The 22,526-nt window shown below is 40.6% G+C and overlaps 2 protein-coding genes across 4 annotated transcripts in view; both read left to right on the top strand.

Moving 5' to 3' along the window:
- Positions 1-1,009: 1,009 nt before the first annotated feature.
- si:ch211-142k18.1 lies at positions 1,010-12,382 on the top strand. Of its 3 annotated transcripts, none has more exons than XM_034143622.1 (3): positions 1,010-1,183; positions 9,743-10,278; positions 11,057-12,382. In XM_034143622.1, the coding sequence occupies exons 2-3, from the start codon at positions 9,749-9,751 to the stop codon at positions 11,193-11,195; spliced, it is 669 nt and encodes a 222-aa protein (XP_033999513.1). In that variant the 5' UTR covers positions 1,010-1,183; positions 9,743-9,748; the 3' UTR covers positions 11,196-12,382. The 3 variants fall into 3 exon arrangements, with proteins under 3 accessions (XP_033999513.1, XP_033999511.1, XP_033999512.1); XM_034143620.1 differs by lacking the exon at positions 1,010-1,183 and adding an exon at positions 4,711-4,787; XM_034143621.1 differs by lacking the exon at positions 1,010-1,183 and adding an exon at positions 5,407-5,537.
- Positions 12,383-12,682: 300 nt separating this feature from the next.
- Positions 12,683-22,526, top strand: part of chrna2b (cholinergic receptor, nicotinic, alpha 2b (neuronal)) — an 11,276-nt gene continuing 1,432 nt past the window's right edge. The window contains exons 1-5 of the mRNA XM_034142903.1: positions 12,683-13,364; positions 18,306-18,457; positions 19,754-19,798; positions 19,983-20,092; positions 21,177-22,329. Coding sequence (XP_033998794.1) covers positions 13,298-13,364; positions 18,306-18,457; positions 19,754-19,798; positions 19,983-20,092; positions 21,177-22,329 — 1,527 coding nt within the window. The 5' untranslated portion in view covers positions 12,683-13,297. The remainder of the gene's footprint in view (positions 13,365-18,305; positions 18,458-19,753; positions 19,799-19,982; positions 20,093-21,176; positions 22,330-22,526) is intronic.

The raw sequence follows: 22,526 nt of genomic DNA, 5'->3' as shown, positions 1-22,526 counted from the left end.
TTGTCAGTTTAAGGCCCACTAAGATTTACCAACATGGAAAACAAGTTCTTGTGAAATGTGTATTTTATTATCTGTAACATCTGACAGTCCATTTACTTTACACCTCTGTGTGGAGGACGTGATCATGGCTTCTTCAGGATTATATTCCCCTCCTGCTGGAACAACACAACTGTCCTAAGCCACATCAATCAATAAAATAACCTCAGGAAAACGGTGAGCAAGGATTCAACAGTGCGTTATTTCTCTTGAGTTTAATGACCAGCGAGCAACACTGTGGAAGACGTCCAAGTTTTTAATGATATTGCAGTTTAATGGTCAACAGCACTTTCCACATGTGCAGAGTTGTCTTGATTAAGGGCACAATTTCAGTGTTGAATTTGTTCCAGATATATGTATAGGTTTCATAATAGGAAACAAACATCAGACAGGAAGTAAATATTTAAGCTTAATATATTTTTTGTAGCGCTGTGCTTTGTTTCCCCATAATATAATATTTGTATCCATCATTGAATTTACATTGAATATTGTTTGGTTGCCTTTCGGGTAAGTGGTGACATAACTGTAAGAGTCCTGCACTGACTTCCATTATGCAGACGTCTATTCTGTCCTCATGGTCTCCAGGAAGCATACAAACCGGGTAATTATGTTTGCCTGATTACATTTTGACTTGCCTTCAAACCATTTATCTTATATTTATCCAGGGATGTTTAATCACATTACACCTAAGCTGGGATGTAAAATAACACTGCCTTTAATATGTGCAGATACTTGCGTTTCCATTGGTCTATATCAGTGCCAGTCTGATTGATCAGTGTTCACAATATCCTCAGGCCGTCTCATTTCCTGCTGCTTGACTTATATAATGAAGTCTGGAGGGAGGTCTGCTTTTCCTTTTTTCGCGGTTGGCATCTGTTGTGAAACACTTAACAGAGCCCAGACAGCTTGTGCTGAACCACGTGCCCTTTGGCTGCACCCGGATGAGACTTATATTCTTTCTGTTTCCCCTTAATCGCCATTGAGGGTTCACGGTCCTGTTTTTGAGGAGCAAGATGTGCAGCATTAAGTGCAGTCAAGTGCCCCGTTTGCAGAGGGCGTGATGGCCCTTTTGGTGTCTTTGTGACCTGTGGCATAACTTGGTTATGGTGAGGGATTTGAAGAGACAGATATCACACGGTAGCAGTGGGTGAGTTGGAGCTTACATCAATCATAGCCAATCACAGCTCATCCTGCTTCTTTGAAAGCACTGCTCTTGCACACCGACATTTTGGTAATGCAGCATCAGCAGAGTCCTAGCCAACATTTTCTAAAGAGTCAAAATCTGCAATGTAATCGTACGGCAGCTCAAAAGTCCATATATGTAATTCACTTGTCTAATTAACTTTTTCTAAGGACAGGCACAAATGTGCATATTAAGCAAAATTATACGCCATTTCATTTAAGATCACAACAATCCTCACTATAGTCAACACTGGGGCGTCTCAACAACATCACCATCTCAGACAGGAAATTGCAAAAACGGAGAATCTGTGTGAAACACAGAAGTCCAAAAGTTAGTTTGGTAGTTGTACAACATGCTGACGCCGGCTGCACTAGATTTAATCAAGGCGAGGCAGTGGAACTGGCTTTCAAGAGTCAATCCACTGAAGTCTTTATAAGCCAACAAGCTGCTGTAGCAATATGTCGGTAAGAATTACAAAACAATCGACAGTGTGATTTACTGGCAAAAATAACATTGCTGGGGTGAATTGCATTTTGCAGGCTCTCCGTTTAGATATGCCCACTGGTTGCATAAAGTAAAATCAGAATGAAACAGGCATAAGATGTGCAAGTGATTTATAGAAATTAAATGAGTAGTTAAATATAATTTATATTCCTTTTTTTGGCCACAATGAGCATGTGTTGAAACCACTTGTTTTCAACCCAAAATAAGCAGCCTTTTAGATGACTGTACCAGCTACCAAGTTGTCACTATTGTTCTTTGTTTCCTTTTGATTGTTTGGATTCAACTTTTGCTTTGTCGCATCCTGTATTTCCTCTCAGTGTGCATGGCATATCAGAATGTATGTCAGATTCGTGGTGCGTTCAAGTGTAACTTTATAAGTGTGCCTTGTCTGTGCTTGTCAGGGTCCTCCGAAAAACAATGTCACTGTAACACAATATCATATAATGGCAACAGCCCAAATATCAAAGAACATCTACAGTGACAGATTTGTTAATTATTTCACCAAATTTGACAGATTTAAAAAGTGAACGTTGGCACAAATCCCTGCATGTTACTTGCAAAGCTTCCCAATCTGTAGAAGGGGAACATGGATAAAGCGGCAGAGCACACTGGTTGTGAGCAGTAAGAGAAGCCTGGACTGCGTTAGGCTCCCAGAGTGGATTAGCAGAGTTTATCAGCAGCTGCACACTCATTGCTCGCACACTGCTGAGGATAAGAGGCTGCACAGAGCTCCGAGTCCTTGGCCTTGGTCAATAACAGCCCTCGGGGTACACAAGGTGCCGGGCAATTAGAAAACGCTGAAACAGTTTCTTGGTCAATATATTCACGGTCACAGTCTAATGTACTATGAATTTTGTAAACACTCCAGTGGAACGTTGTGTGAATTCACATTCTGCTTTCATTAGACATCAAAGAACATGTTGCTTTCAAGGCCAAATTGGATCAAAATACAATACAACTGCATCATTTAATAATCATTAACTATGTCTCGCATTCTGATTTCTTCTTCAAAAGATACGATTATCAAGCTTCAACCGTCAGAACATGTCTCATTAGAGAATTCATCCACGTTTCCTAAAAGCAAATCAAACAGGTTTTAAAGGATTCTTTGGTTGAATAATCCATTTCCCTTGCGCAGTTGTGAATATCTGGATGTTCTACCTATTGGACATTTCAAAGAGCTATCTCTTAAACATTTTTTCCAACCCACGTAATGGAAGCTGCTACATTTCATGTGACATTCAGTGCAGATGTCAAGGATTTTGCAGTCAGTTGTGTGACATGGTTTACATTGAGAATGAAAAACAGCTCCCATATGGAGCCGGATCCCGGGTAAAACGGAGCATCTTGGACATGCTGCATGCTTGTCTAAATATGGCCGAGCGCTTTTAACACCGTGATGTTTGACAGGACCATCTGGTCTGCTGCAACACGAGGGTAACATGTGTGACTCAAATATGTTGTCATGTCTTTTTCAAGATTCTCTGACATACTTAGAAATTAAAATACTAATAACATTACTTAGAAATAATGAAGAAATACACGATAAATAGGAAATGATGCAGGAAGATTTGGATGCTGTAAATGATGACTTATTTGAAAGGAAATGGGTTATTCTGCTTTTGGGTAATGAGAGGGCTTATAAAATCAAATGTAAAAAAACTTCAACCATTGCAATAGTATGTAGATCATTAAGTTGATTTAGATGACTAAGGATTTTACACCCAATGCGTTTGTTTAGTTTAAAACTAATTCTGGTGTGTTTGCCTAATTTGTATGCTTCCTTTTGTCTGGTGTAAAAGCTCTGGAGCAGACCAAGAAGGAATTCAGATTGAGACCACCTGGAAGAACGGGTCTGCTTCCAGTTGGAGAGTTTATGATGTGAAAGCAAAACGGATACGCGATTGGAGCATGAAAATACCGTGAACTCTTAAGGAAACAATCTGACTTTACAAGAGGCTATACTTTTATGCAAAGGATTTGACCACCATGGTAACACGTGTGTCAGCTATAAAAGCAGTCAGTTTCCCAAATGAATCACATTTTTACCCATTTCTTTACATCAATGCAGTATCGCATCAGACGTTTTTCTATTCAAGTGGCAAACACATTTTAGGTGAACTAGGTAAGTAGTTTTGTCACAATGATTAGCTATGTGTGGCTGAAATAGCCAATAAACAGAGTAGAAGATGTAGAAGATGCACAACGGCTTGCTCATCCAACCAATCTACGAGAACAAATAAAAAGAATATGGTGAAAACTCTCAGAAAGGCGAAAAACAGCTTAAGATAGCCTGAAGTGAGTTACAAATATATGTGAATGGAAACCAGGCTTATATCATTAGATCTCTAAATACACAGACGTCAAGATTGAGCGATAGACTGATGATTGTTATACTGATAGATAACAGTTAAGTGCTGAGTGAGTTGCTGATGGTCATGTGAGTTTGCTCCACGTGGGTATAATCAGTGATGATTATAAAATCATCCTAAATAAGCAACCCAGAAAACATATAATCATGTCTATATCAGATTATCCATGACTTGAAATGTTTAATCCTCTTCTCAGATAAGTCAAATGCGCCTGAGAACTGTCTATGCTGATATGCCTCAGTTGTCGATAAGAGTTTGATCATGGATCTCTCTCACTTCCTTTTGAAATTCAGCCTCTGGGGAAACATTGTTCTGCAGTAGGTTTCATTTCAATCGTTTCTGATCGGGATTACTGGTAGCCATCAGCAGCTGTCATGGATTTGTACCTCCAACATTAAGAATTGAATTTCCTTTTTTTTCCCTTGTCAGTGAACCCACCTGCCTGTGGCATTATTCCAGAAACATGTGCATTAGCGTTTCTTGCAGTTTCTGCTCTCTATTACTCTGCATTGAAGAGACAAAAACATCTGTGTAAGTAGGCGGGAGAGGAAATGAAAGTGATCCCATTTATACCTGGTGTTAAAAAGCATTTGGTGGATGTAGCGTTGCGAACAAAACAAACAGATTGGTCGTTAGATGAGATGCTGTTCCAACAGATGAGAAGCTTCACCAACCATATTTTATTCTGAATGGTAAGCATTGTCTTTTGTGGCTTTTCTGAAATGAGGGGCATTTGGCTACAGACAGGGATAGATCATGGTTATCTTTACATTACAATGGAAAGAGTGGTTTTCAAATCAAATGCAAAACTAGGAAGTTTAAAGAATCCGATTGTCGTGTAATAAAATACAAACGTTCTAAATTAAGTCAAAATTAGATATCAGCTGATAACTTCATCCCCCTATTTAAATGCTCTGTGTCTTTAAGAATTCATTTTACAAGAGCAAATACAATCAAACCACAATATCGGAGATTAAGCAACCCTGCCAACGTTACTTTACAGTGCATTGTTAACCTGTCACTACTGTACTCTTTCATGAGATCAGCTGGGAACATAGATGGTGTTGCACTTTTACGTTTTAAATTAAAGTACATACTTGAGACATATTTGAATGTGGCCAGTCCTAAAATCAATAGGAGATGTATATACGGCATATTCCCCCCATACTAAGGAACTCTCATGCTTCCTCTGTCCCCCACCAGAACCCACAGATGTGAAGTACATTACTCCCCTTTTTTCTCCCTCCCTTCAACAGCCCCTCTTTCCACTGCAAAGACAGAAAGAAATCATTCACTTTCAGCCCTTTCTACCAGCATCCCCCTCCCCTAGCTCCCCCTCCCAGCAGCAGAGAGGGGCACAGAGCAGCCACACTCCACAGCCAAACCCTAATTGTGTGTGCGTGTGTCTGCATTTTTTTCCCTGACATGAAGAAGGAAACCAAGTGAGTATTTTGTGCTCTGTGCCTGTGAATGGTAGTCCTGAGCCGTTTCGCTTTAATGAGAAAGTGGAGAATTTAGCTGTGAGAAATTGACAGGAGTTTGGTAAGTTTGTTTTATGGATTTATATAAACTTAGTTTGAGAGTGTAACGGGAAGCTGGGGATTTCTTACCTGACATTCTGATGGTAAAAGAAGAGAAACATGCCTTGAAATGGTTGTTTGGTTATAGAATACTGTAATTGATGTGGATAGTTGCTTTAGAGTTAATTATAAAAGAAGGCAAATTACTTTTTTTCTGTACGGTACTTTTGAATAGTACATGTTAATATCTAAATATATTTGTGTTTATATGGTGTGTATGGTGTTTATCTCTCACATTATTATGCGGCCAAATATTTCCAATTCACACAATAACCTATTATTGAGCTGTGTGTCATCACTGAACCTGTGTGGCCTCTGTATGTTGTACTGGCGTGTTGCCAAAGAGCATGTTGTCATAACAACAGTGAGGTGGTTGAGTGTTGTGACACCTGTGAGACACACCTGTTCAGACTCGACAAGAGGGGCCACAGGGTTGAGCCGCAGCGACATCACAAAACACTCAGATTAGCTCTGCTCCAGTCAGGAAGCTGCCAGGGAGGAGTCTCAGATTCAAGGAGCACCAAGAGCTTTCCTCTGTAAATATATCACAACCACGGAACTCTGCAAAAGACTTGATTCATCATTTCATCCTATTCATTTTAAACCTGCTCTATTTAGTACATTTCTCGATTATTTGAGCGGAATAAAAAGAATATGGTAACTTTTATGATAATCAAATGACTTTACACATTTTTGGGACAAATATGCCAAACATCTCCTTATTTGAATTCCTAAATGTGCTTCGATATATTTTAGATACATTGAATAGCGTTTAGTTTTGGATAGTTGATCATACAAAAAAAGGTATTTCAAGACGTCAGCTTGAGCTTTAGGGTATTATAGTGCTTAATTTAGGGTGAGAAGCCCTGGATTAAACAATAAATCGATTAATGAAGAAAGTAATTGTTAGTTTTAGTCCAGATTAATTCATTCTGTCAAAGTGGGATAATAATCCTGATTTTTTTTCTTATTTTATTGTCATTGTGCAGCCTACGCTTGCCGAAGTGTAGATAAACGCCAAAGTCAAAGTAATATGAAAAAGTTGAGGTCCACTTGACAGCAAGATTGAATGAATGAATACTGTATGAATTAAACCTAGTTGTACAGCAATCAATCAATAATCACTGGACTGCTGCTCTCTCAAGAACCATTAAATAAAAGTGCTCTAAAGATTAAAAACAAGAGCTGAAATGTCTCTTTGGTGTTTGAGCTGTTGGCGGTGAACTTCTTCCACTCTGCAGGCGAGCTCCTGCTATTTTAAGCCAAAAGAAAAGTCAGCCTATAAAACAGCCACTTCACAATGACAGATCCTTCTCAGCGAAGCCAAAGAAGGTCATTAGGAGCCTCGGAGAGTCTAACACAAACACTGCTTCAACTGAACCAGAAGACGCCAGCGTGGAAACTGTGCCGTCACTTTCTAGAGACAAAGGCCACTGCTGCTGCCAACATGTGACACAGAGAGGAGCATGTGTGTTTCTAGTTATCAGAGACTGAGTTAATGTCACAAAATGTCCTTTGACTGGTGCCTTTTACTGCTGGGATAGTAAAGGACCACAGAGAGAATAAAGTTGTATTTTAGGATGAATTATATTTGGCTGTCATTGGGCTGAGAGTGTTGTCACTCTCTGCCATGAGGTTTTGATTTACACACACCCAAACAAGTGCAGTAAAACTTGGGAGTAATAAAAGCTTTGGACATGCTGTTCTGCCGCTCTCTAATGAGAAGACTGAGACGCCATTCAGCATTCGAGTGGTTTATGCTTTCACCTCAAGAAAAGCATCACAATAAAAAAAAAATCACATATAACTGTGAATCTTACTAATCAAATATAAAAGTTGGTTTAACATCAAATGTATTTTTTAAAGGTTGCATAACATTCACAAACTGTACAGCAGTGGGTCGGACGTTTTTTTTTTAAACTGTCCCAATAACAAACCTCATTCACTCATCATGACTCTGGAAATGTAGTTAGTGACATCAATTCTATTTGAAAAGAAATGATTGACAATTGAGGCACAGCTCCTAGACTGTGTCTCTTCTTGCAGTCCGGATACTATGAAGGTTTCCGTTTTACTCTTAGTACAGCTGCTGTAACAAATGTGAGGTCCCCATTCAAAGTGATCAGAAACAGAGAGAGGGGAGGGGAGGAGAGCAGCCAACAGTTGGTTGGGTTATGGGTTTGGGCCACACCACAACTCATCTTAAAATAAATAGATGATTTTACTGTGTCCGTTTTAGCAAGCATGACTGGGCTTTAATTCAGCGTAACTCAACAAACATAGCAAAGGGTGAAAGCCAACCAGCTCACATTTGTATTCCAGTGATGAGAGGTTGAAATAGCTGCTGTAAAAGCAAACTGCAGCTCAAACCAAAGGTGCTCTGGCAGCAGAAAGAGTTCTGCAAGACCTCCATCTCACAGTCCTGGCTCATGTTTTTAAATGGATTTCCAGATGCCCAGGAGAGAAAAATCAATGGCAGTCTGCAAAATGATAACGTGCCACTGTTGCTGTGTGACTGTAACACATGCAGAGAGGAGGGGCACAAACTATGAGAAAAACAAACCCCATTCATGACTAAGTCACATATGATGTGAGGAATTGTGCAAAAGCAGCGTCCTCAGTGTACTCTTAAAGATTTACAAGGTGAAAAGATGTTATGAAAGAACCCCAGACAGCCGCTAGTTTCCAAAAACAACACTCCTGCAAAGGGGCTATTTCAGCTTTTACAGGACTAGCTTAACACAACGCACACTATACTATAGCTAAGCCAGGGCCCAACCACAGAGTATGAGACCATGTCTAATGGAAACATAACAGGCAGCTCACAACATCTTTACAGCACTGGTGTTGGAAAAATATGAAAAAGCATTGAAGTCATTTAATTGTTCCAGGAACAACTTGTATTTTCTCCTTAAAAGCACCATTAGAGATGTCATGTTGATTTCTAGCCAAGTAAGTCATTGATATAATAATTAAAACCCTAAAAACTGAATATTAAACATTACAGAAGATGTAAATGTTGACATTTCAATACCACTGCCAAGTCCTTCTTATATCCATTTTTCAATATGACTAAATCATTAAAGCAGCCTGTTTTATTGACTAAATATATATGGCATTCAGACCACTTTATATAAAGTGTCAGTGATATATTATTTAAAAATCAAGAAAAAGGTATAAAATGATCAGCACTGTAATATGCAGTGTGACATTCAGAGTGTCACATTTGTGTAGTCACTACAATATTAAAGATGAATTAGAAGCTATTTCTATATTACTGTGACGGCTGGGAAAGCAAACAATAAAGGAAGTTATTAAAGGTCAGAGTTAAGTCCCATTAATATGCATTAGCCTTTAAAGCCAAAAGTGCTTCTTTATAAAATATCCATAATATTTGCGTGATTTAATTAAAGCGTTTTTCAACATGCAGATGCAGAATGTTAAATAGAAAAGCAGATTACACTTTAAAGATGTGCTAATGTCCATAATAATCAGCCTGAGGTTCTTTGCATTTGCAGCTCAATTGTGTCAAATAAAAGGTTGATCCTTGATTACTGAGCAGAGGGAAGAAGTTCTGATTAAAAACGGATATAGGGTCCGCACTTAATATTCCCTCAGTGCGTCAAAGTTATGCAGACATATTGATTTTTTGGAAGATGCCTTAAAAACATGATTTTAGCATCGTGTCTTATCTGGTAAATTGATATCTTGAGACATGAAGTGAAGGAACTCATTCACCACATGTATAGAATACATTGCAGACTAGCATGTGAAAGGAAATCATACTAAAACTCTAACTTCTACAGTATCTGGGCTGAACAAGGCCCATTAAATGTGCATTTGACATCACTCTCATTTCCCTTTAGACATACATCTACAGCCAGATGCCAGTTGTTTCCAGTTTTCATGTTAAGCTAAGCTAACTGGCTGTTTATATTTACTGTTACATGTAAGATGTCAGAGTGGAATCAATAGGAAGAAGTCAATTAAGTATATTTCCCAAAACCTTCTGTCTCTTCACCTGTTGATCAAGTTATGCAGTCACTAACCTCATCTACTCTTCGCAGGTCACAATGTGGCGTTGTTGGATGCCCTTCATCTTGGCCTGGGTGTCCATGGCAACCCCGACTCTCTGCCAAAGTGGAGATTGGGGTTCAGGCTTTGACATCTTCCCGGCGTTAATGGACACCAATGGCACGTCTCAGGCAGTTGGCGATGAGCCTGTGAAGATGAGAAAGAATCAAGACTGGATCACATCAGCCCCTTCCTCACCACCACCCTCCCCCACAATGCATTATGAGCCCCAACCGGACAAATGCTCGGTCCACTTCAGCACTAGCGCCGCTGCGGCTCGAAGGCTGAAGGCCCAGAAGGAGGAGCTGGCCTACCTGCAGGCCATCCAGCATGGAAACAAGGCCGTGGTGGAGAACCTGGTGCAGTTTGTGGGGGCAGAGCTGGGGGATCAGAGCTATGAAGATGTGATTAAGGAAAATGTCATCGGCATCCAAGGGGACCACAAGAGTTGCCACGAGGCGGTGGAGAAAGCGGAAGACGATATGGCAAAGCAGCTGGAGGGGGAAGTGTTGAACGCTGGGCTGCAGAAGTGAGTGCTATAAATGTGTTTTTCAAAAAGTTAAGAAGTTGATGTGCTGGGCTTCCCAAAAGGTCAAGGTTTAAATGTAAAGAGAGCGCCTTACAAAAGCCCAGTTTTGATGGCTTACTCAAGAGGTAAACAACCCCATGCTGCGAACAGAAATTGGACAAATTGTGAGCAAAGACCTGTATTCAATTATGGCAGAGAGAGGCAATCTTTCGCCTTTTATCAGGGAATAGGCGACTGCGGTGAGGACTGCTGTTTCTTCTCGTCTTTCATAATGCACACGTCAATCACAGGAAATGAGCAGTATTATTATTATCATGATGCAAGGCTCCTGCGTTGGGTCTCAGCTTGCAGTCTAGATTGGCGTACAGGTTTCTGTTTACTACTTGAATCCTAAAGAGCATTCACGTCACTACAGATATTACACACAGTATGGTGCACCTCTAAATGGACACTTTTTAAATGCAAAATAACCCTCGTCGTCTCTGTTGTGCTTTGCATTATATTTCATACAATATATCTCCTCTCCTAAAGAATCTTGCATTACACAAACAGCTTCAATAGCAACTCTGTCCTTTACATATTGTCGCTTTGGATAAGCTCCTGGTTGCTTTGGATAAAAGCATCAGCTAAATGCAATGCAGTGTAATGTACTGGCCTTACAGTGTATTTGATGTCCTGAGCCACTCTTTTACTCTTTACCATTTCTCTCCACATCTGTCCCATTTCTTCCTCTTCCTTTCACTCCTGGTGACTTGGATTGTTTGTCTTTCCGGAGCAGAATCAGAAAAGAGTCCTCGGCTTTTGAAGACATGCACCGCGCTGCAGTGGACATCGCCAAGCGGCTGGAGATCTCATCGCAGGCCCTGCATGCTTCGTTCACCAAGCAGCTGAAAGACATTGGCAGAATTCGTCGCTAAGAACGTTTTAAGAGACTTTCTGCCCTCATGTCATCCTTCAACATGGTAAAGAGGTTTTGGTATCCTTTGTGAGACCCAAAATAATGATGAAAACTTTCCAGATTTCTATATTTTATTGAATCGAACTATATGTGCTTTACAGAGATGCAACAATGCGTCAAGATCAGCCCTCAACTGTAGGAATCAACATGGTTAAAAGATGACGGGAAAGTTCAAGGGTGGATGAGAGAACACAGCAGATAAGGATTGTTGGGTTAAAAAACAAGTTTCCCTTTCACTCGAGTTAAAACCCCGTAAAATATTATTTTCCATCCAGGTTTTATGCATGGAATTGGATGAGGTCAAACAGTAGTAACAGTATGCGGTGCAGGTTTTAGCCAAGTTGAGTGTTTATAGCTCAAATTAGATTGGCCATCGGAGACCAAACATAATGGCTCTGTTAACAAACTATGGATCGGCCATCTGGTTCCAGGGCGAGGATGGAGGCCAGGATACGTTTAGGAGGACTAGTGTGTTCCAATAGACATTTTGTTTTGCAATAATAAAAAAAGGATAAAGTGCAACTAGAACTGCATCGTTATTAAGTATTGTTTTTGGTTCTTGAGAAACTATGCAATAATCTGTAGATGACGGACAAGCTGTTTTATCAGCAATTAGACAATTCCTTACTGTGAAAAGGAAGAATTAAGCAGGAAACACACCTTCAAAAACATGATGAAGCTCTTTAAACAAAGCACCTCTGAATCTGTACATTGTTTAAAGGAGTGTATTTGAGATTTTACATCAGGAGGACATTATTTGTGGGTCTATTAACTGGATTAAGATGTTACAATGTGAGAAACACACTTTTGTTGTGTATCCAGCTTCATTGTGCTATACTGTCTTTAACCCTACTTTCAATCATGTTTTAAATCATAAAAAAGGTGTAATGTGAATGTGTGAAATGTATGACAAAAGTATACCAGTAAAGATCAACAAGCAATGTATCAGTCTTGTTTTTTGTATTGCTGCCATGCTTTCACCTCTTCTACTCATATTAATAATTAGGGGGGACTTCATAGGCATATCCACACCTAGTGTGCCCTCTAGCTGTCTCCTACATAAATATCCCATGGACGTGTCAGTTGCACATGTCACTCATTTACACATTTTATAATGTTTTATAAAATAAATAAACAATTACTAATTTGGAGCAAATTTGAGTTATTGGTCAGTTATTTCATATACATGCCAAATTCAAGGGAATCGTGTGTGTGTGTGTGTGTGTGTGTGTGTGTGTGTGTGTGTGTGTGTGTGTGTGTGTGTGTGTGTGTGTGTGTGTGTGTGTGTGTGTGTGTGTGTGTGTGTGTGTGTGTGTGTGTGTGTGTGTGTGTGTGTGTGTAGGAGGAGGAGGAGGAGGAGGAGGAGGGACTGTTATAGGTACCAGATGAAAGACGCTCAGTACTCAGATGTGTCCTGTCTCCTCGCTCAGGGTGGATGTTGCGATTTTGCGGAGCTTATAAACCTCTGTGGCCACTTACAACGCTACTTATCATGGAAATTGGGATACTAAAACTAAAATAAAATGGATATCGAAGTCTTAGATTAGGGCACCAAGGACGCGTAATCTCTTGGCACCGTGCGTAAATGGGTAGATGTGTTTGGATGTTATATACTCGGCATAAAAACGGGATATTTTATACTTAGAATTGAGGCAGTATTATGAACTGGAATTGAAATCTACAATTACACCAGAGGTAAACTACAGTGCCGCTCCCTGCTTCAGCACCGGATGGCTCGAGGACCTCGCGCGCGGACAGGCTGTTGGATCGCTGAAACAACATGCACGTTACTCTCTCTGAGGCAGGGCTAACGTGTGGATAGTGACACTCATCGATGCAGAGCTTAATGGGAAAGACAGTGAAGTTTTTCAGTCAGAGTATCTTGATTGTCACTCCCCGCCCACACTAACAGTAGTGGTGAAGTTGTCCTGACATGCCTCCCGGCTGCGAAGATGACAGATTTTGCTCACAATTCACGATTTCAAGCTAACGTTTTGACAGCGGACGGACTCACCTCCATGCTCTCCAGTGAAGTTGGACTTCTTACCAGCAGAGTACAACATGGGACACAACCACCTGTTCTCTGTGGGGACGGCTTTTCTCTGCTCCCTACTGTTTTGTGAGTCAGGTAAGCACTTTTTTAAAACGGAATACTTTATCCGGGGCTTCCATAAACAGTGAAGTAGCCTAAGTACCTTTGTCAAAACGGCATGGAAAAGCCAAATGTTACGTTAAAGTCGACATTTTACTTAAATTACGCTAACTCTTTGACAGTCTTGAGTGCTACAAAACATTTAATTTCACTATAGAGCTAAACTTTGAAATAATAATAAGCTTGAATAACCGGCGTGAAAGTAGCAGCACGTAAATGTACCTTTCAATCTGTACACCTGCGCGTGTTCATTTAATTTCTCACAATGCATTTCTCAAATGTAGTAAATTACACTGTGAGAACAGTTTGCTTACTGTAAATTACAGTAGTAACAAGTTACCTTCCTCAGCTCGTGCGACAGTATCCTTTTCTTTATGTGACATTTAGAAATGAATTCTGCCAGAGACTCGTTTCCCCACGACTTTTAGATTTAGGCAGCCTTCCATGTTTCACTTCCGCAGCACTTATCTTTGGTAATGAACAAATAACACAAAGCTAGTGTTAGCAAAATACAAAACATAAATGAACTAGCTAATTGTTCTCTTAAGGTTACCCTGAAAGAGTTTGTATCCTTACAGTTCACAAACAATTTGCAAATCCTTTACATGTGGAAAAAAACGTTCCCCCTTAGTAGTAAGTGGATGTAAATGGTGAAGGGTTAACAAAAGAAAATGAACAAGATGCATATTGGTAGTCACAATTTGGAGCAGTTTATATGGTTTCATTAAATATGAAATTTCACTATTTATTATACTGCATCCTTTTGAACATTTTTCAATTGGATAACACCTATTTTATTGACATGTTTGTGAATACAGTGTCAAAAATTATGTAAAACAATTTCAGTTTACTTTAAATGCATCAGGCTTCACATTAGAACTGCATTAAGGAGCTTCTAAATGAGTATTTATGAGTTCTGAAACGCAAGTAGTAGTTTTTCTGTGCCGTACGTGACGTGAGAGAGGGTTTCAAAATGAATTGTATTAGAAAAACTCCTCCCTCCATTTCAACATCCGATAGCATCAGTGCCGGTTCTTGATCTCATGCCAGTATACATCTCATTATGTCACTGAGTTCACCTCACAGATAACAGTCACATTTAGTTATTTTAGTGAACTTTTTACTCTTACATATTTGACAGCCCAATTTCACGAGAGCGCCCCTGGCTTGAGAAGCTGCTGACTCCGTCATCTGAACTGGTCAGTGTTTCATAAACCTCGCCAAGGGGCCTGGCACCGGTCCAGCATGCAGAGCCCAGTGTGCAGGATGTTGGAGGTGTCATCTCATTTCAAGACTCCGCTGGCAGGAGGCTTTGATCTATGGCCCCCAGGAGCTTTTTCTTTTTTGTTAAGCCTCACATCTGGTCCATCCCAGATGCACAGCCAGATGAACGTGCACTGCCCTGGCTGTCAAAAGAGCAGATAAGAAGTCTCTGGTGTATGCTTGTTTGCCAGAATCAAATTAGTTCATGATTGCACGAGATAAGCCCAATTGCACCATGGGCAAATTAACTCTGACGCCTCCTTTCTGTTTTTTATTGTTTTACATGCTATTGCTAAAACAAGTATGCCTTGCCAAAAGTGTCACTTCACATGATATCCACAGCCCATGCTAAGACAGCAGTGTTACATAGAGACTTAATTTGCATATTTGTGCAGGGCTTCCATGTCGAAGACCCTCAGGCCGAAGCATAGGCAATAAATCATTTAAACAGATTTCCATGCATCCCTCCAGGTTAGCATCAGCAAAGCACCTGGTGATCTACAACTGGGCTATCCTGCAGTTATTGGTTGTGAGTACTTGTCAATGTGCAACTCACCCATAGTCCAGGTAATGATGTGGCCTCGGGTGAGCTACCATGACTGCTGCCAGAGGGTCTAAGGTGTGGTTTTAGGGTCTTTGATGGAATCACACTTCGGCCTCCTTCACACGGGAACGTTTGCGTTTATGCACGCGTATTCAAAAAAGTCTTCCGTTCACATGCATTCGTTTCATTTAACGTGTCTGTTCAAACGAGACCGCTGGAAACGCTGTAGTACATATGCCGGGACTGTAAGTGGCGCTGTAACTTCCGCCAAAAAAACCGGCGCCTTCATTAGGCTGCAATACTACCTTCCACAGTCTTAGGCGCCGTTTACACGAGGAGAAAACTGCTTGTATCTGCATAGTTTCGCGTGCGTATGGCCCTATTATTTACAGGAGGCCGATAGAAACTGACCCCACAAACGATAACGGGTCCCAAGGTGGATAGATTTGCAAACGAAACGCTCTGGGGGGTCAACCGAGTCCGTGTAATCACCTCTATACGAATATTTCCTGAAAAAATAACGATAGCCCCACCTCTCCCCACCTCTCCTGCTCACTGCTGTAGCAACTATCAAAAATAGCTGTGTTAATTAAACGCACAAGGGGTTCTTGAATGAAATAATATTATAAAAGGCAAACCAGAATTGTTAACGCCCAATATACTCCTTAAACAAAATAAACAGAGTCAGATTTCATGCATTGATCCATTATATTGACAATTTTCCAGCCAAACAACACAAACAAAATTAAAAAGTCCGCTCTGCGATACACCAAACTTGTCTTTACTGCCTAATCCAGGCCATTATTGTTCATTGCTCCTGCGCCCGTCGGCGGCAAAAAGAGAAATGTTTGTAGGCAGAGGACCGGCGTGTCCCAGAGGAGCGATCTCACCCGGTGTTTGTAGAGAATATCTCTCTTTCTGAGCGCGTCCCCTCCACGGAGACGTGCTTCTTGGTCGGTCGATGCAATATCCACAGATTCGGTTTCTTTCAGTTAACTTCCCTGTTGCATTTATCCATATGCTGAGGAAATTACTATATCCCGCTGAATACCAGCAATCGCCACACACACTTCCTCCTGTCAGTAGCTACTGCTAGTGCTACTGCTACTGACCATGCTACAGATATTAGTGCAAAATCTACAGCTCCTCTACCACAACCATCAGCAACAAGTGGACATGGAGAATTACATGAACTACATGTTGCTAAATACACTGCGGGGCCTAAACAGAAGGGTAGCCATGGTAACATTGCTGTGGGGCTGCTCCAGGCTGCTCTTCTTCGCTGCTTTTGGTGTATTTTGGCGGAAGTTACAGCGCCACTTACAGTCCCGACATATGTACTACAGCGTTTCCAGCGGTCTCGTTTGAACAGACACGTTAAATGAAACGAATGCATGTGAACGGAAGACTTTTTTGAATACGCATACTGTGCATAAACGCAAACGTTCCCGTGTGAAGGAGGCCTAACAGAGACCCAGAGGGAGTGGGTGTTAATGGCTTGTAAACCCACTGCCGACTCTATTGATTTTTTTAAATATTGATTCTTGAGGTTATGCTTTGGTGTTATGCTTTCCTTCAACATTTCCTTACATTAATCTCTAGAGAGGAGCTGCCGTGAGATATTTGTTTATGAGATATGTTCTCTTTCTGTACATTTAAGATTGAATACATTCCAAGCCATTGCAAAAAAACATCATTAGCCTATAGGAGAATGTATGACTGATGCAGGTGTACACATAATCTATACTAAAGCTGGATGGATACATCTGAGTTATTGCAGTTATCAGTGTTACCATGAGTCAATGTAATGGTGACACAAAATGTCAATACAGTAAGGCCAATTATATGTTTTAGGTAGTTTATACACAGTGGAGCCATCACTTGGTTTAGTTAAATGTAAGGTATCCCACTTAGGACATATCTTACCTCACAATTCTTTAAAAAAAAAAAACACATTTAAGTGTTCAGTAATTGTCTTAGTTCGTGCATGAAAACATGAACAGTATACTATCATCCTGTTTTTTTAATGCGATTAAATATCATATATGGGTTAGGTCAGGATATATTATTCCTACATGTTAACACACCAGAGTCACACTCTGCTTCTAAGTGAAAAGTGTGAGTTAATTGTTTCATGCATCAGCTGTAACACAGAGTGACAGACAGCTCTGCAATAAACACCCTTCACTCGTGAGAAATTAGCTCACCTCTACTAAACACAAGCAAGCAATGATGTGTGTAATTGACTCTGACTACATTGATGAAGGTGAAGGCGGTAATCCCCAAGGAGCGGGATTCCTGTCCATATCCATGCTATTCACGCTGCAGAAAAACAATACAATGAGTCCGTGAGTCAGGCTGAACTCGTAGGCAAATCTGTCTGGACTGATCATTCAAAATCAATTTGATTAAGCCGCCCCCTATTGTGAAAAAACACATACATTATAATACCATTTGACAGATAAAGAGAGATGAAATGGTGTCGATGCAAGGCGAAATACTTCCCGTCTCCACCTGCTCACCAGAGGTTTCATCAGACCCACTTGGGGAGCTCAGATCATCAGATCAAAAGATTTGCTAAGATGTGGAAAGGTCGATAAGACTACCAAGAAAAGTCTTAGATGTTTAGCGCTGAAACACAACACTCACCTTCACTCCCAAAAGCCACACTATCATGCCAGCCGGATTTACTGCAGTTTGTTAAGTGAGGATTAGAGGAGACACGGATGAGAGAACAAGGATATGATCCCGATATAGTGTGCAACTTCCACAAACCCACTCTTCATAGAGCTGTTATCATACCATCAAATGTTAGCAACTCAACAAAGTTAAAACTGTCCGAATGACCTTGATGTCAAAGGACATTTGCACTATAGGCTACTTTAGTCATATTCATATTAGATTATTTAAATGTTAAAAAACGAAATATTGCAGTTCCATGAGAAGTTTCATGAAATATTTAACAGATCTATTACATGCATACTTCAATTAAAACAAAGATAGGAGTGAAATGTACTCTTCAATGTATTTGTACAGTGGCTTCTCTATGAATGTCTATTGCTTAAAAAAGAGAAGTGACTTTTAATTTCAAATATATCATGTTTTTGCAGTTCTTTGTTTTGAGAAGACCCACTCGCACGCTGAGGATGAGCTCTTCAAGACGCTGTTCGCCGGGTACAACAAGTGGTCGAGACCCGTGCCCAACATCTCTGACGTGGTCATCGTCAAGTTCGGACTGTCCATCGCACAGCTCATAGATGTGGTGAGTTGTTAATCGTCCATTTCATATAAAACCTTAAGACATTAATAGAGGGGAGGCTTAAACGTAACCTTTTTTGGTGACGTGGAAGTGGCTGCTTTTAATGTTAACCAAATACTTCACAATGGGGTTTAATATCTGTCCCTCTCTCTTTAAAAAAAGGGAATTCATTTAACTAAAGATGTGAATTTGTATACACAACTTGTATTTATTTTCAACAAAAAGCTAAACGTTCCCAGGTTAAACTTATTAAGACATTTTGGAGCATAATGTTCCCATAGAGCTTCCATTGGTATGATTAACTGATACTAGCCAAACTTATGGCACTTTAATGAGGCTACAAGAACGAGAACATATTTACTTTTACTTTTCAATCAATAAGTCTCAACCAAAGAAAATGTAAAAGTATTTTGATAAATGGACTGTTTCTTCAGGGCGTGTGAAGACAGGTGACAGCTCACAGGAAATAAGAGAAGCACAGGGTAAATGACACAGGTCAATAAAGTGGGTGTGTTAGTACTAGGGTCAATTTATAACAAGGGATCAATATCTGGAAGGTAAGCAAGTCCATCATAAAGAATCAATAACATTTGAAATCTAAGACGATAATATAAAAAAATAATAAGGTAGAAAATTAAAGCATTATATATCCTTTCGTATGGGGTGCTCACTTACTCAACTGAAGTTGGAGTTGAAACACAGAGTTACTAAGACAATTTATTAAAGATTTTTGCAAAGTGTGTGCCTTAGTAATTTCAGGTTATGAATTATTAATCACAAAGCAAAGTCTAACCTCTGTTTTGGTCTCATGATGCGTCACTGGATCCAAAGGGCTCCTTTTTTTTATATTCCCGTGGTAGCCCTCCTCGGCCAATCTCCTGGCATTTGTTCTTGCTATTATGACACTGCAACTTTTAACCATCTTTTCCCTGACAGTTTTTACACCCAATGTGTGTTTTGCAATAGTATGTTTTGGCATTTTTTAATACAGTAGCAAAAACAAATTTAGGAAAACTAGATTATGCACCGCCTTCTGCCCTGTCACAGAACTCTTCACATCCATCACCTTATTGAAGTAAAGTTGCTACAAGCTATATTTGGGTCTTGCTTTGACAAAACTCCAAGAATGGCTCTCATATATTCCTCTGGCCTGAGTCTCTCTCTCTCTCTCTCTCTCTCTCTCTCTCTCTCTCTCTCTCTCTCTCTCTCTCTCTCTCTCTCTCTCTCTCTCTCTACTCTCTCTCTCTCTCTCTCTCTCTCTCTCTCTCTCTCTCTCTCTCTCTCTCTCTCTCTCTCTAGGATGAGAAGAACCAAATGATGACAACCAACGTGTGGCTTAAACAGGTCAGAAAACTGTGTCAGTGTTGCTTTATTAATAAGATTCCTTTTTCTTCAACTGTATCTCGTCATGACAAACACTACGAATATACAAACCTACATCTACAGTGCTCATTTGACAAAGATTATGAGGCATTGATTTGCTTATAGGACAATAAAGGATCCTACCCTTCTTGTTTGTATGTGTCAGGAGTGGAATGACTACAAACTTCGCTGGAAACCGTCCGATTACGACAATGTGACGTCCATCAGAGTGCCGTCAGAGCTCTTATGGGTGCCAGACATCGTCCTCTACAACAAGTAAGTGTGGCAAGAGACAATTCTCTTGATAGACGGATTAATCCATTGGTCTAACATTTAAAAAAAAAAAGGTTAACAATCAAAATCTCCAAGAGTTTAGGATGACATATTAAAGTGTTAAACAGTCCAAACCCTAAAGTCATAAAGGATGAGATAAAACCATACATACAGTATTTACATCTGAGAAGCTTATATCAATTTTTTCAATGCATTTTTTTATGCTTAAATTATAAATTGATTATTTAAATAGTTACTAATCAACTTTCTGTGGATCAGTTAACCTATTAATGACATATCTATTCAGCTTAACTTCAAATAAGCATTATAATTCATTTGTGATCAGGTCTAGACAAGTTTTTAACAATTTATACTAAAACTGTTCATATAATGCCACAGTGGATGCTTGTAACAGAGTTGTAGAAACATTTAAAAGAAGAGTAACAGCCACACTCATCCAGTGAATAAATAGTTTAAATTGATGCCTCTTTGCTGGAAGGTGTATGATATGAGAATGGTGCCATCTAGTGATACAAAAAATACATTTTACTGCTCTTAACATTTCTACACCTACCATGAACAGCTCTTCCTGTCTCAAATTGTAAGCTGTTTTCTATTAATTATATATTTATACATTGTGAATCTCTGCTAATATATGTTGACTCATGTTATTTATTTCAAAATGAAGACAGCCTTGAAATGTGAATTGCCTCTGTGAGAATCTATTGTTAAATAAATCTCCTAAATCCACCTCTCGGAGATTAAACCCGGTGAGTTGATGATTGGGTTCTGCTCCATTAAGCCAGTCTAATCACAACCTGTAAGTGAAATTAAAAAAGGTGGGAAGCCGATGAAATGATAACGGCTCATCATTAGGTTTTCAGCAGGAGCTATTATCACCATTAAAGCGTTGAGTGAAGGGGAGATTACTGGAGAAGATTATTAGTGGGAATACTATTTTTCTAAATTAAGATAAAATAATTTCTCAGCACAGGGTGTGGTAGGATCAGATTGTTGATTTGCTTTTTTAGCCTCTGATCCAAGATATTCAAACTGTTATGTTTTATGACCACTTCTTCTTTTCCAGCGCTGATGGCGAGTTTGCTGTGACCCACATGACCAAAGCTCACCTATTCCACAACGGTAAAGTCCGCTGGGTGCCTCCTGCCATCTACAAAAGCTCCTGCAGCATCGACGTCACCTTCTTCCCCTTCGACCAACAGAACTGCAAAATGAAATTTGGCTCGTGGACGTACGACAAGGCCAAGATTGACCTGGAGAAAACGGAAGCAGTGGACCTGAACAACTACTGGGAGAGCGGCGAATGGGCCATCATCAACGCAGTGGGGACGTACAACACCAAGAAATACGACTGCTGCCACGAGATCTACCCAGACATCACCTACTTTTTCATCATTCGGAGGCTGCCCCTGTTTTACACCATCAACCTCATCATCCCCTGCCTGCTCATCTCCTGCCTCACTGTTCTGGTGTTCTATCTGCCCTCAGACTGCGGGGAGAAGATCACCCTGTGCATCTCCGTGCTGCTGTCCCTCACTGTTTTCCTCCTCCTCATCACCGAGATCATCCCCTCCACCTCCCTCGTCATCCCTCTGATCGGAGAGTACCTCCTCTTCACTATGATTTTCGTCACCCTCTCCATCGTCATCACTGTGTTCGTGCTCAACGTGCACCATCGCTCTCCCAGCACTCACAAGATGCCCCGCTGGGTCCACTCCGTGTTCCTGGACATGATCCCGCGCTGGCTTTTCATGCGGCGGCCCGCGCCAGATGTCCGCCGTCGCAGGCTGTTGCTGCTGCAGCAGGAGGCGGCGGCCGACCGGAGGCAGGCCCGATTGGCCGGGTTCAAACATGGCAACTGCCTCAGCACCTCGGCCAACTGGCTAAGAGACGGGACATCCTCAGAGGACCCCGAGAGAAGCTCTTATGAGGACTTAGAGCTGGGGACCCTGACGTCATATTTCTCCTTTCGCCCTCCTTCGCCCAGACCTCCGGGGTCCACTCCCCCGACCCAACAGAAAAACCAACAGAACAGCCAGAACCAGCAGGAGGGGGCGACGGGGGCAAACAGACAGAGACTCAATACCATTCAGAGGGCCATTAAAGGAGATAACACAGTATCAGACTCATCTTTCCTGCTCTCACCAAGTGTTATACGTGCTCTGGAAGGTGTGCACTACATCGCAGACCACCTGAGGGCCGAGGATGCTGACTTCAGCGTGAGTATCAGCCAAATGCTACATCAACTATTATCAGAATGGCACTTAAACGCCACATTGTTGTATAGTTTGTTATAAAAATCCTAACAATAATGTATTTTCTGCCTATTTTTATAGCACTAATACACATTTCCATTCTCCAGCCAAGTGAATATGAAGTCCTGTTAAAGATTTATTTCATAGTGAAGTTCATCAAC

This window comes from Trematomus bernacchii, unplaced genomic scaffold (genome assembly GCF_902827165.1).
Source record: "Trematomus bernacchii unplaced genomic scaffold, fTreBer1.1, whole genome shotgun sequence".
In the NCBI taxonomy this organism is placed as follows: Eukaryota; Metazoa; Chordata; class Actinopteri; order Perciformes; family Nototheniidae; genus Trematomus; species Trematomus bernacchii.
The sequence above is the reverse complement of the archived record's forward strand: the minus strand, read 5'-3'. Positions and strand labels throughout refer to the sequence as shown.